At 36.8% G+C, this 13408-nt stretch overlaps 2 protein-coding genes across 2 annotated transcripts; both read right to left on the bottom strand.

Annotated features, from left to right (window-relative positions):
* Positions 1-1718: 1718 nt before the first annotated feature.
* Positions 1719-4392, bottom strand: LOC120265605 (probable glutathione S-transferase). The gene is made up of 2 exons (XM_039273552.1): positions 3985-4392; positions 1719-2181 (listed from the first exon to the last, which is right to left on the bottom strand). The coding sequence occupies exons 1-2, from the start codon at positions 4297-4299 to the stop codon at positions 1816-1818; spliced, it is 681 nt and encodes a 226-aa protein (XP_039129486.1). The 5' UTR covers positions 4300-4392; the 3' UTR covers positions 1719-1815.
* A 4923-nt stretch (positions 4393-9315) lies between these two features.
* LOC120265604 (putative disease resistance protein RGA3) lies at positions 9316-12799 on the bottom strand. Its single transcript, XM_039273551.1, has 2 exons — positions 9949-12799; positions 9316-9849 (listed from the first exon to the last, which is right to left on the bottom strand). The coding sequence occupies exons 1-2, from the start codon at positions 12724-12726 to the stop codon at positions 9502-9504; spliced, it is 3126 nt and encodes a 1041-aa protein (XP_039129485.1). The 5' UTR covers positions 12727-12799; the 3' UTR covers positions 9316-9501.
* Positions 12800-13408: the final 609 nt, after the last annotated feature.

Here is a 13408-nt window from a genome sequence, read left to right as displayed (position 1 = left end):
GTAATGTGCTCACTTAGTTACAAATTAAAATTAAGTGCTCAAGTTGTTACATGGAAAAAGTTAAGTACCCACCCAAGAAAATAACCCATAAGATCAGACTTAATCAACATAATATCAGGAACCTTGGGCTAGTCCAATAGTAACTACCCATGGTTGTAAGTGAGAGGTCTCGAGTTTGAACCTCTCAGCTTAGAATTCATATTTAGCGTCCCCTGTGGGAGTTCTGTGTGAGGATTACCTCTCGTTCTCCCCTCCAGTGTTGCATGGGGGAGGGGGGGTTATTCCCAAGAGGTCATTCAAGCCACTCTAACTGGTGCGCCTCTGTACCCGCTTGTCCTTTGCTTTGTCGCTTGTCGATTTTGTCAAAAAAAAAAATCAACATAATATCAATGGCTATGCATGAGCTCATAATTTTGTTTTATTAAAAAAAATAGATAAACTATATTCATTTGAGAAAGAAAGGGTGCATAGAAAACAAAAACAAAAAATAACACATTGTAAGAGCAAATGAGGAGGTGCAAAATATTAAGTATGGAGAAATAAAATAATTAGTGTGGTAATGGTGAAGTCCAAAGAAAGGAAAGAGCGGAGGAGTTGCTGAAGAAACATCATGATCTTAACTTTGAAGATTGGTCCTGTGGGACTGTGCAGTGGGAGCAGGATGATGGTCCTGTTTTGTCAGTCTCATTGTGTGGAATCTGGTGGACGATATGACAGGTTTAAAGTTGAAACTTTCAGAGCATATCTCCAGGGGGGATTGGCTGAACTTTCATCAATTTGGAAATTCCAAATTATCAGCCTCTTTGATTGCAGCCATTGTTTGGAATATTTGGAAAGTCAGATGTGATATTATTTTCAATCATAAAATTCCGAACTACCACCAAATTGCAAAGTGTGCTGTTGAACATACTAAAGAGTTCATGATTGATGCAGACTGTTGCAAAATGCTGACCTATTATCCGTAGAATAGCCCTCAAAATTGAACAATGGGAATTTTCTCTGCAACAGCATGGAACGATCAAAAGTAAAGCTGGTGGGGGTTTTTATTATAGTGGATTCTAATACCAATATTGAATGTGCAGGATTTCTACCTATTGACATTAACTGGAGAGTCAAAATGGAGATAGCAACAATTATTGAGGCAATGAAGGTGATCAGTGATTGAAATGGGAGATGCTCCAAGATATACATCAGTTCAAATGATTGTTGGGAGTTTGTTTCTTCACGGCAATCGGGAATCATTTCATTGGAGAGCTTCAAACATCACAAATGATATCAGATACAATCTATCTTTGATGAACAACCCCCAAATTAATCTTATTCAACACACTTCAAGCAAAGTTGCTGCTGCATTAGCTGGTCATGGGATTAAAGCCAGACACATCTCTCTTTTCCACAAGGGATTGGATATGCCAAGATGGTTAATGAAAATGTTTGAGAATACTGGTCTTCATTTCTGAGTTTCTTTGTTTGTTTCTTTAGTTGTCTTTTCTTTTGTTTTTCTGTTTGTTCTTCTGTTTGTCAGCTTTGTTTAAACTTTTTGTTTTCTAATAAATAGCTACTCTGTAGCTCCTTAACCCCAATAAAAGACTCCTATATGGATGACCTTAACACCGTTTATTATATTGCCAGTTTGCCGTACATCATTCATTTAAACAGCATTATGCAATTTGCAATATATTATTCATTCAAAGAGTCTTATGCAAACATAACACTAGTGATCAGAATTACAAGGCCAACATATATATCTTTAACATGTCATGCCAATCCTATTCACGATATAGTGCTACAAACGCTACTCCATGTTTTCAGCCATCAGTAAGCAGGGGCCTTAGTGGCAAAAATTATTTCCTTATTGGCATGAAAATAGGCAAATAACTTCTCTTTTTCAGGAAGGGATTCCTTGACAACTTCAGAGCTTAGGAACTCTTCAATCCAATTGCACAAGATTGGATGGTTTTCCTCATTGATTAAGCTTATTTCTGCAACTTCTTGAAGAACAATGGCCCATAAAGTTATGAAATTAGCAGCAATGTCCACTATTCCTATGGTGTCCCCTCCAAAGAACTTCTTCCCCTTTAGCTCGTTCTCTAGCAACTGCAGGTATTCCTTTAATTGTTCCATGAAGTTCTTTTGCATCTCTCCATCACTCCAGAATGACATCCACAGGGCACCGAGCACCTGCAACAATAACAGCTTTAATCAATGTGAACCACAAAAGTCTTGACTTTTAAGTATTAATAGGCATGTTTTTACTTTTTTTATAGAAGTCAAGAGTTTATTAGGATAATTAAACAAATGTTTTCTATATCTATATGTAGTTATAGTTTTAGGTCACATAAAAAAAAACTTATCCACTATATGTTATCAAAAGGTATTGCATCTATATGCATGCCTTCATTTTCTTTAGAAATCAAAAGTCTGCTGGGATAATTAAATAAATGTTTATATATAGTTTGCTCACATCAAATATATATTTTTTTTTAAAATAAAATGAATAAACCAATGATTCATTCAAAAGAAAACAAGAACAACAAAGCAACTAACAAAACCAAAAAACAACAAACGGATCACCAAAAGGGGAACACCACAAGAGACAGGAAGGAAAAGACATGCATCCAATATTCTTTGAAATTGGATAGAATTAATCTTCAGCGAGTGGTCTGGTGGTAAGTCATTCGAACGGTGGGTGAATAGACTCGCTCTGGTGGTAAGTCATTCGAACGGTGGGTGAATAGTAAGGGGTCGAATCCATTGTGCCACAATATTATACAATATTATATAAATTTCATAGAAATTTTATAACAATACTAGAGCACACATAACAAGTCGTTATTGTTCTGTATGTTAGCCCGACGCGCATGGTAAATATTTTGGGGTCGCTTAGTTACCATAACTAATCCCACCGTACTTGCATGTCCTTTTAACAACTCCCTTATGAGGCAGCATTTGTTGCCTTTGTCAAAATATTTAAAAAAAGACATAAAATAATCTACTATGTCATCAAATGAGATTGCATCATAACAACCACCGGCTAGTCTAGTGGTACGTTATCAAGTAGTGCATGGACAAAGTGCAAAGTCGAATTCATGTGCCAAAATATTAGTAATATGGTAAATGTTTTATTCATACACTGCTTCTGGCTCAAGTATTATTTGTCAGGGTGAGTCCCATGTGGAAAATAGTGTATTCCTTGTGTATCCCTCCTCTCTAGAGCTGCATGACAGGGGATTTTTCAAGTTACCTATAATGCACCACAAAAGGTCGTTAAACTATCATAAACAGAACAGTGTACCTCTGCACCTACTTGTCCTTTGACAGCATTCATCTCTTTCATAAAAACAAAGAAAGGTAAATTTAAAAGAATATTTTGTGTTTATCATTTCAGGGACGAGTGTGATATTTATCCAACATTTGTTTGGATTCCTCGAATAAAAACATATATTTTGGTGTATGAGTTAAAAGAAAATTTAAACATGGACCACATCTACTCAATTATTTCATAGTTTAAAATCTATTCCTACCAGTCTTAGTTTAAAGACTAAAACGAACATGTCTGCATTAAGAAGATAAAATTTAGAGACCATATGTTCAATTTCCCAGGTTTTATCTACTCCTGCTTTTAGATCAAATATATGGAATCCATCTAACAGAGTCAAAACATTTCAACGTCAAGAACCAGTGAAACAAACAAGGCAGATTAACTGTGTTTAAAACCAAACCTCACTCTTCAACAGCAAAACAAGAAGAATACATCTGTTTAATAAATTAATGTTTTATCCCTTTTAATTAAAAAAAAAAAATCTGTAACAACAAGTTCTATTTATCATCATCATCAAAAACATAATTTCTGATGATGATGATCATATAGTGTGTGTATGTATATAAATACAAATCAACAAATATAGTCCGCAAATCTTCATCAAAACAAAAGGAATAAATCAAGCAACATGAAACGTGAGAGTGTATAAGTGTAAGTATCACCTTGTCATCAATAAACTTGACCCAAAAGCGCGCCAAGGCTCTTTCAAAAGGATCCTTAGGCAAAATGGCATGGTTTCCATCCCAAGTTTCATCAATATATTCAAGAATGATCAGCGATTCGATGACCGGCCGGCCGCCATGGAGGAGCACTGGAATTTTCTTATGCACAGGGTTGTACTGTACCAGAAGGGCACTCTTGTTGGCAAGGTCTTCCTCAATGTACTCAAAAGGAACACCTTTTAGCTTTAGTGCAAGCTCCACTCTCCTGCTAAAGGGGCTCAAATAGAATCCAAACAACTTAACTTCTTCACCCATTGATCACTCTTCCTTACTCTCTGTTTTGCACTATGGCTGCCTTTTATACATGGTTTGTGAAGACCAGAACAAGTCTCCTGCTTAGTTGCTAAGGTTTCTTATTGATATTATTAATTGTATATCCATGACTGGTATCTATATGATTTTTATAAGTTTTTGTAATTGAAATGGCAGAAGAATTAGTCTGCCTTGATGTCATGGCAAACGTCAAGGATTGAATAAATAATTCTTGATGTTACAGGGAACCATCAAATTTTGGAGGTTCAGTGAACTTGGTTAATCCTCTGGCTCCATGGTCACGTGTCATGGAGCTACCAACTCACATATTTCATTTCTGTATAGTTCAGGGTTTTAGAAGAGAGAGGAGGGAATTAGAGAAGACTGAAAACTGAAGAAGAGAATTTTGTTTAATTTTGGCCATTTTTTTACCAACTTAGCATACCCTGTGGCCATTAAAGACCTTTGGGGATCTTCTTGCAAGCTAAGTGCTATTTCACCGAAACCTAGTACTAGTTTTAAAAGCCGTTATTTGGATTTTTTAGTTGGAGTGCAATGAACAAAACTTCAAATTTCAAATGCTACCTCCAATTTACTCAATGATCAAAATTTCTCGCACATTTATCTGTTGGGTATCTATACTCTATAGTGCTAGAGTTTCTAAACCCCAATGTCACGCCCAGAACCGAAACATTGACAAATGGCCGCATACCTACGAGACCATAACTAAGTAGGTACGTAAGGCCTCAAAACCTTTCTTACACTAGAAAGAACAACATCTAACAGAGACACTAAATTTCAAGAGCAAAGAAAACTACAATGTTCAAAATATAATGAGAACACATAACACTGTCCAATATGACCATTAAACAAAAACAAAAAGAGTTAAGTCCGCAACAAAAGGGAGTTTATTAACTTGATAACAACTAGATGACGGCTTGCTCAACGATCCCGCTAAGTTGTCCACCACTTAATTCTACTCCTAATATGAAAGGGAAAGAGAACAACTTAATGAGCTTGGGAGCCTAGTAAGCAACTACTAAAAATATCGGGATCACAAAAAAGTTCAATAATTTCAAAAATATTCACAAGTGTGATATTGTGTAATGAACATCGGAATAAAACCAAGAAATCAGAAAATTTCAAACAAATATAAATTTTTCAAACGAATGAATGTTTAAGTCCACCAAATAACTAATGCTAAAACAAAACATCAGAATTCTTTATTTAAACAGGGTAACCCAAGTCAGATTTCAAAGTTCATTTATTTACCCTCGGTGACCTGAACCAGATTATTAGAGACTATTATTCTTCACTTACAGAACGGTACGAAACTATAATTTTTTATCAGAGTTAGAGGTTCATGTTGACATGATCAGTGTTTAGCCTCCAATGACAAGGTTATTGTAAAGTTAATTTGGGGACTACAAGTTACTATATCAAAATATGTCGGTTCCAAAATTATTTTCAACACAGAGATACTGAAATTCGGTGATCCTGTTTTCTAATAAAAATAATCAATTATTCCAAACAATAATACATTTAACAATCAATAAAAAAAATAGCAATATTTCTATACATTAATCCGTAAAACAAAGCAAATGATAAATTAATTAAATAAGTATTGTTAATAACCCAAATAATTAACCAAATAACTGATTACATATACAAGTGGTCAAATAGCTGAGTTTATGATTATAACTTTAAATAATGATTCCTAAGCAATTCAATACTTCAATAGTAAAAACAAAATAGTATACAAGCTAAACTTATAATAATCCGTATTTAAGCACAACATTATAATTACAAAAATAAATAATTAAATGAATATCTATAAGTTCTGAATTTAAAAGATAGGCACAAAAGTTAATTTTGAATAGTATAGGATTTTTTTTAAATAGTAAAACCCAAATTAATTAAATAATTATGAAAAAGAAATTTGCATATATATACCGATTTGTATGTAATTTACTTACCTGTCTAACTCCAAAAACTAAATGCACTCCAAAATTCGGCTTCCACATAATACCTTATATTTGATAACACATTCCATGGATATCAATAACAATGATCCACACAAGCTTAAAAGTTATACCAAATTAACCTCACTCATTAAATGACCACCTACTAAAGACAATTATAACAAGGTTAAACTGAAGAACTTTGGCATGAGTATCAAAGGCTGCTATACTAATTCAAGAAGTAGGTTTAAGGCCCCACAAGCAAACAATATAATCACTCAAATTTAAATAATGCTTCCTACTACTGAAATGGTATATCGGCATTCGACTAAAGCTAACAGGTAATTGTTCAAAACCTTTACAGCATACTAAACCCTCATCACACGGTCCTCATTTGACAATATTACAAATCCAAATTAGATACAATCATCCAAATTGACAAACTAAAAATAAGCAAATATTTTATTTCACATCCATCATCAAAATTCAATAGCATCTATGAACTCTAATAAACTAATCAAATAAATAGAATTACAATACTATGCTTCCTTATAATAAAAAGGAATATATATTATCAATATATAAAGAACCCAACTCTACTAAACACAGCCATCCGAACCCATAAATTATATATATATATATATATATACATATATAATATGTGTATGCTAAAATAGTGGGCGCCAACACACTGAATCCAATTACACATTCAATGAAAAACAAAATTTGGAAAAAGAAAATCTGATTTTCCCCAAACCATAGGTAATGCTTTTAAAACATAGAGAACGAAGGCAACAACAATCTTACAAATCAACGTAGAAAATTCACTATGCAATGGGTGGTCACATCATGAGATAATCAAACCACTAAGCACATAACATAAAACCTAAAAAAGAATGTTAAGCAATGCCACGACAAGATCTAGGAGACAAAAAGAATTCCACCACTTAGCCCTAGATCCTAGGAAAAGAATGTTTACCTCACAACGAAAGTGACATAAAACCCTTGACGATGAGACCTATCTCCATCCTCGCTACCGGCACCACACACCAGAAAGGGAGAAGAGAAATGAGGCTAGATATATCCTTTTTTTAATAAAAACGGGAATCTAAAATGGAAAAAACGACGACTAGGGTTTTGAAAACCTAATATAAAGATAAACACGAAAGGAGGTTTTTTTTTTTTTTTTCAACTGCCAAGCATGTAAAAGTTAAAAAGAAATATTCATTGTACCTACACCTAAGCTTGAACAACATTTTCATAAAGTGAAAAAAAAACCTAGAGCTTTTGGGATCTCACATCGACATGATGCCCTACCGTGAGGAGTCACATTGAGACGACACATGCTAATCTTTTGTTGCTACCTTACGACGTCTCATGGCGGAGTGTATTATCAGTTTTACCTTAAAGGTGTCTCTGATTTTATAATTTTTTATAGTTCAGTTATTTTTTTTCTCACCTAGTAGATTTCTATTTTCAAACATTGAGAATGGAAAAGGTAAACATCCATGCAAAAATTTTAAAATAAAATGATATATATAATTAGCTTCCTATGAGAATTAGCCTATATAAAATATTACAAATTAAATTAAATGTTTTATATTTTTGAAATAACTCCTTTCTAATTTGATTAGATCTTTGCGACAATTCTGTTTTTCTAGAAGATAGCTAATATTTTCTGTTGGACTTTAATGTTTTCAATAAAATATAATAAAATACGAACATTTCTTCTCATCTAAACAAATCAATCATGGAGACATGAAGTGAAAGTACAAGTGTATTAAGGTATTTACTCAATACATGTGTATGTTCCTAATGTGGTTTGTCCATAAAGTGACAGTACGTTCCTAATGTAATTAGCCAATAGTTGTTACAAATCACGCAAGGTTCAAAAACCAGGTACAGTTTATTGGGATTGGATGAACTTTCTATGGGAGGTGGTGTATCTCTTTCTTCTAAAATTGAATAACAGACATTTGGCCTCAATTATTTCAGGTTGCCCGGTATAAGGAGGATTCAATTCGGGATTTTATGAGCAGACTTCCTATGGCTCCCTTGAGTAACCTCCCTGACTGGAGCACGCTTATTAACAACACCGTAGCGCACCTCTCCAATGAGAAGGATGGAAAATCATGGATCCTTTCGACTAATGGTCGATTTTCGGTGAAATCATTCTATAACTTTTTGAATGATGGAGGTTTGCGTTGTCACAAAACTCCTGTAATTCTGAAAAGTATTTGTCCTAAAAAGATTAATCTGTTTAACTGGTTAGCTTGGGATAACAAAATTTTAACCCTTGAGAATCTTGCACTGCGCAGGTGTAATCTCCTTCAATCTACTACCTGTGTGTTGTGCCATGCGGGGGTTGAAACTGCTGATCACCTCCTTCTTCATTGTCCTTTTGCCTTGCATATTTGGACTTTCTTTGGCCAACTCTTTGGGGTTTGTCATTCGCCCAGGTCCCTCATAGACCTTTGGGGAGACTGAAGGAGAAAGATTCCCAAACCCCTAATTCCTTTTTGGGATTTGCTTGTGAGAGCCATTAATTGGAATATATAGCTTGAAAGAAATGCACGCATTTTTAATTCCAATTGTCTCTCGTCTGTTTCTATTATTATGAAGATTGTTCGCATGTTAATTTCTTGGTTTGATGCAGCGCCGGAGCCTAAAAAGGCAAAACTTGAGGAGCCCGTTTCCAAGATCAAGAGAAGTCTGGAGTTTCTGAGCCCCAGAGTTGCTGAGCAGTCTGTTCTGCCGCCGAGGCCTCCTTCCCCGGGCGAGACTTAGCTCTGCTGTCATGTACCCCTAAAGGATCTCCTCCTCCTATAGGGTCTTTCCTCTCTTTTCTTTTTCTTTTGTAGGACCTTGGTCTTTCTCCTCTTACCACTCCTGGTGGTGCTTTTGTAGAGCTTTGGCTCCTTTTGCCTGTTTTCTGTTTTAATGCATGTGGTTCATCCACTTTTTCATCACAAACAACATATGAAAATAAAATAGAATAAATTAGAGTAGAAGAATATAGATAACATGCTAAGTTATGCATAGAGACAATCACAGACGGCACATGCCAACAGAGGCATTGATTTATTTATAAACTACCTCGAGTATAATTTTAAAAAAAAAAATGAAAATGAATCACAAATTATATTTGAAAGACACGAACAGTTCGTATATAAATTAGCTCATGCGGTTCTCTGCACAAGGTCTCAAAAATATCTCATTCACTAAAGCACCAGCCTCACTTAAATTATCTACCTCCATTTTCTTCTACCGACCAACGCCCCAGAGAGGGCTCTGTGGCTCTGTCAAACCACCAGTCTGATGTCGATTGAATCCTTAGCAAGGGCCTCGTGTGTTCAAGCAATTGAGGAATGGTATCCTTACTGCACCCAATTCTCAGGTCCTCCAAATTTGGAAAGACACCATCCTGGAACGCACTGAGCAGCACCCTTTCATTGGCATTCACCATTATCAACTCGGTAATAGTAGCAAAAGTTGATGGCAGAGACCTTAGATTAGGACAGTCATGTAGTTCTAACTTAGTAAGAGACGGAAAGAGCTCTCCTTCACTTGTTCCACGCCACTCTTCTAACATCTGCATCGTAGATAAATCAAGAACTTTTAAAACAGGGAATGCAGCATGGCCTCCATAGAATTCGGAGTCTATGCACTTGATAGAAAGAAGAGTACTGACTTTGAGGACTTTGAGATGAGGTAGCTGTCCTAGTGGTGGAAGAGTCTCACATCTAATGCATGAATCTAGCGTTAGATTAACCAGATTGGGAAGCTGCAGCGGTAAGTCCATCATCCAAGTGGGAAACTTCTTTCCCACATATCCTTCAATCACCAACTTACTAATGTTTGTGCCTGGTTGGAGATTTTCAAGCACACCATCAGCAAGGCCAGCTTGAGGGGCCATGTCATGCAAGTGATCAGCACTGGATTGTCCGTGTGTTCTGTAGGCAATTTCATCACATGATAAACTTAGTGACTGAAGACCCTGCTTCGCTTCCAGATTGGCCTCCTTTGCCTCGTCAGGGTCTGTAACATTCTCAAGATGTTGTATGTGTAGTTCCCCTTCAATGTTGAGCCCGCCCAATTCTCTGATACTGCAATTAGTCCTTCCACCAACTATAAATATCGGCAAACTTCGCAAACTAGTTAACTGCCCTATTCCTGCAGGAATGCAAGTCAGTGCAACACCAGTTACATCTAGATGACTCAGACTTTTCATGTCCTTCAACTTCAGTGGAAGCTCACGCACACAGTAACAATGCCCAAGTCGCAAAACTTGTAAGTTGGAGAGTCTGCTCAGTGATTCAGGCAATGCTTCAATCTCCTGAGACAAGGACAAGTCAAGCTTCCTCAAATTCTCAAGGTAACCAATGGAACTTGGCAAGGATTGCAGACTTGAGCAATACTGGAGATCCAAGGTTGATAGGTTGGAGAGCTGACCAATAGACTCCGGCAACATACAAAGCCATTCGCAACAAGAAAGATTCAAAGTCTGGAGGTAATGAAGAAGGCCAATGCATGGCGGTACAACTTCAAGGTTGGTGCTTGAGAGGTTGAGGTACCTCAGATGTTTCATCATTCCTATCAAAACCGGAATTTCTTTAATCAGTGGGTAGCGGCTCAGATGCAATGCACGCAAAAGTTTTAGACTCGAGAAGATGTCATTAAGCTCCGGCAGATTTGATGCTTGGTCTTGCCTATTATCCGCCTCTATCATGTCTTCTTCATCAGAAGAGAGGGAGAAAGAGTCATAGTCATAGTCATAGATATCTTGCTGGTTAATCTTCCCTTTTGCAATGAAGTAGAGGCAGCGCAGCTTGTTTGTTTCATTGAGAAATGGTAGTGGCTTGCTGTCTAATATCGGTCTGTCATAAACAAAGGACAAGTATCTAGAGCCTTGCTGAAATGCATATCCTGAAGCTTCATCAGCAATGGAGCCCTCTTCACCTGCAACAAAGCGAGCAAGATCATGAATGAGGTCATGCATCTTTACCTGTCTCACCACACCATCAGTGTCTTCATTCACTTCTTGAAAGAGTGATCTTGCCACCAACTCGTCAATGTATCGATTCCCCACATCCTCACTTTCATATGAATGGTGATCACGGGTAAAGATTCCCTCTGCCATCCACAACTGAACCAGTGTCTCCTTCCTCACCGAATAGTTCTTAGGGAATATAGAGCAGTAGGCGAAGCAAGGCTTGAGGCGTGAAGGCAAGTGGTTGTAGCTCAACCTCAATGATGGCAAGATCTGGTTCTCATGCTCAGGCAATCTCCAAATCTCATTGTCTCTCACAGCCAACCATTCCCTTTCTCCTCTTCTGAAACGCATCAGGCTTCCCAAAGCTTTGGCAGCCAAAGGAAGCCCTGCGCACTTGTTCACTATATCCTTCCCAATGGCCACCAAGTTCGGTGTCTTCACTGCACCACCAAAACCAAACGCTCTTTTCTCAAACAAAACCCAGCAGTCTTGGTTTGATAACCCGGTCAGCAAGTGCGGAGAGACGGTACCCATAATGGAAGCAACTCTAGCACTGCGTGTGGTCACAATGACCTTGCTCCCTCTCGCTTCAGAACCAGTGAGCAGGGTTCTCAATTTGTCCCACTTCTCGTGGTCCTCATTCCATACATCATCCAGAACAAGCAAGAACCTCTCTCCTCTGAGCTTTTCTCTTAGATTCCTCTGCAACGAATGCATATCTTTGAGATTATACTCAGTCCCAGTGATGGATTCTATAATTGATCTTGCCAGCCTCTTGCCGTCATATTCATCAGAAACACAGACCCATATCCTTTTCCTAAAATGCTGGCATACCCTCTCATCATTAAAGGCCAGTTGTGCAAGAGTGGTCTTGCCCAATCCTCCTAATCCAACGATGGGTTTAACATCAAGATAAGCTTCACTTGATGATGATGATGACAATGAGTTGATCAGAAAATCCACAATCTTCTCCCTGTCTTCAACCCTTCCATAGACTTCTGATTCTTCAACGAACGAACCAGTCTCTTCTCTCTCACTAATCTCTTCTTTGACAATACCTTCTCTCAAATCAAACTTAGACCTTTCCTCATTGATCTCATTCAACCGCTTCATGATCTCCTTCATCTTGCCAGCCATTTTATAACGAAACTTTGGGGCTGAGATGAAAAAGTTACGCAGTTTTGCCTTCATTCCCTTCTCCATCTTCCGCTTCTCAGCTTCAGCCATGAATTCATCCAAGACATCATCCATATCAAAAGCCACATCTTTGAGCTTTCTCAGCCATCTCTTTAATGCCTTCTCCTTCACCTGTCTCACCTCAGCGTCTTCAAGCACGTCTTGGATTATCAACAGAGTGCTCTCCAGCTTTCTGAACTCCTTCTCAACGCCGGACAGAGCACCGAGCTCCTCGAGTACTCTGGAACCCAACTTCTCACAAACCAATTTAATTAGAGTTAAAAGAGCTACCTCTGCCATTACTGTAGATTGTGAGAACAAATGAGCAAACAAGGTATGCAGAAATCAAATGAGGGGTCTAGTGTTGATTTAAGCTAGGTTCAAAGCAAGGGAATGGCTGAGTGCCATCGTGGACGTCCCTCTTTTTTGTGGGAAAAAAAATGAAATATTAAATTTGGGTCCCTTCTCAGAGTGGGTTCTTTTGCTGGCCACAAATTAAAATACTCTTATTAAAAAAAAACAAATTAAAATACTGAATTGATGACCTTCGACTTTTTCTTTTTAATAAACTGGGTCAACAGACACTAAATTTATTGATGGCCTTGACTCTGTTCATATTTATTAAATTAAAAACTTCTACCCAATTTATATTTTTATATTATATTCAACAATTCTACTTTTAATTCAAAGTTAGATTCTCCCAGCACCAATATTTTAAAAATTAAACCAAGAGAAATGAAATGCCCTCATATTTAAGTCATGAGTTGGTCGATTTGAGTGGATTACCTATTTCAGTTGGACCGAATGACATTATATATTTAAAATAATATAAAATTATAAATATTTTGCGTGACAATTCAATAACATATATTAAACTAACAATGTAAAGAAAAATATTTAATATGATTAAAATGTTCTTTCCAACTAAATTATCACAATCAAAAGATAAAATCATAACAACAAAGTTAATATGAGATCAAAC

The sequence above is a fragment of the Dioscorea cayenensis genome, chromosome 7, assembly GCF_009730915.1.
Source record: "Dioscorea cayenensis subsp. rotundata cultivar TDr96_F1 chromosome 7, TDr96_F1_v2_PseudoChromosome.rev07_lg8_w22 25.fasta, whole genome shotgun sequence".
Classification (NCBI taxonomy): domain Eukaryota; kingdom Viridiplantae; phylum Streptophyta; class Magnoliopsida; order Dioscoreales; family Dioscoreaceae; genus Dioscorea; species Dioscorea cayenensis.
This window is presented reverse-complemented; position numbering and strand designations above follow the sequence as displayed.

Excerpts from the sequence above, each read along its gene's own strand:
- LOC120265605 (XM_039273552.1), bottom strand. The coding sequence starts at position 4,299 with ATGGGTGAAGAAGTTAAGTTGTTTGGATTCTATTTGAGCCCCTTTAGC. Across the intron at positions 2,182-3,984 it reads TCAAGTTTATTGATGACAAG|GTGCTCGGTGCCCTGTGGAT; the intron begins GTGATACTTACA and ends TTATTGTTGCAG.
- LOC120265604 (XM_039273551.1), bottom strand. The coding sequence starts at position 12,726 with ATGGCAGAGGTAGCTCTTTTAACTCTAATTAAATTGGTTTGTGAGAAG. Across the intron at positions 9,850-9,948 it reads CTCATCTCAAAGTCCTCAAA|ATGTTAGAAGAGTGGCGTGG; the intron begins GTCAGTACTCTT and ends TCTACGATGCAG.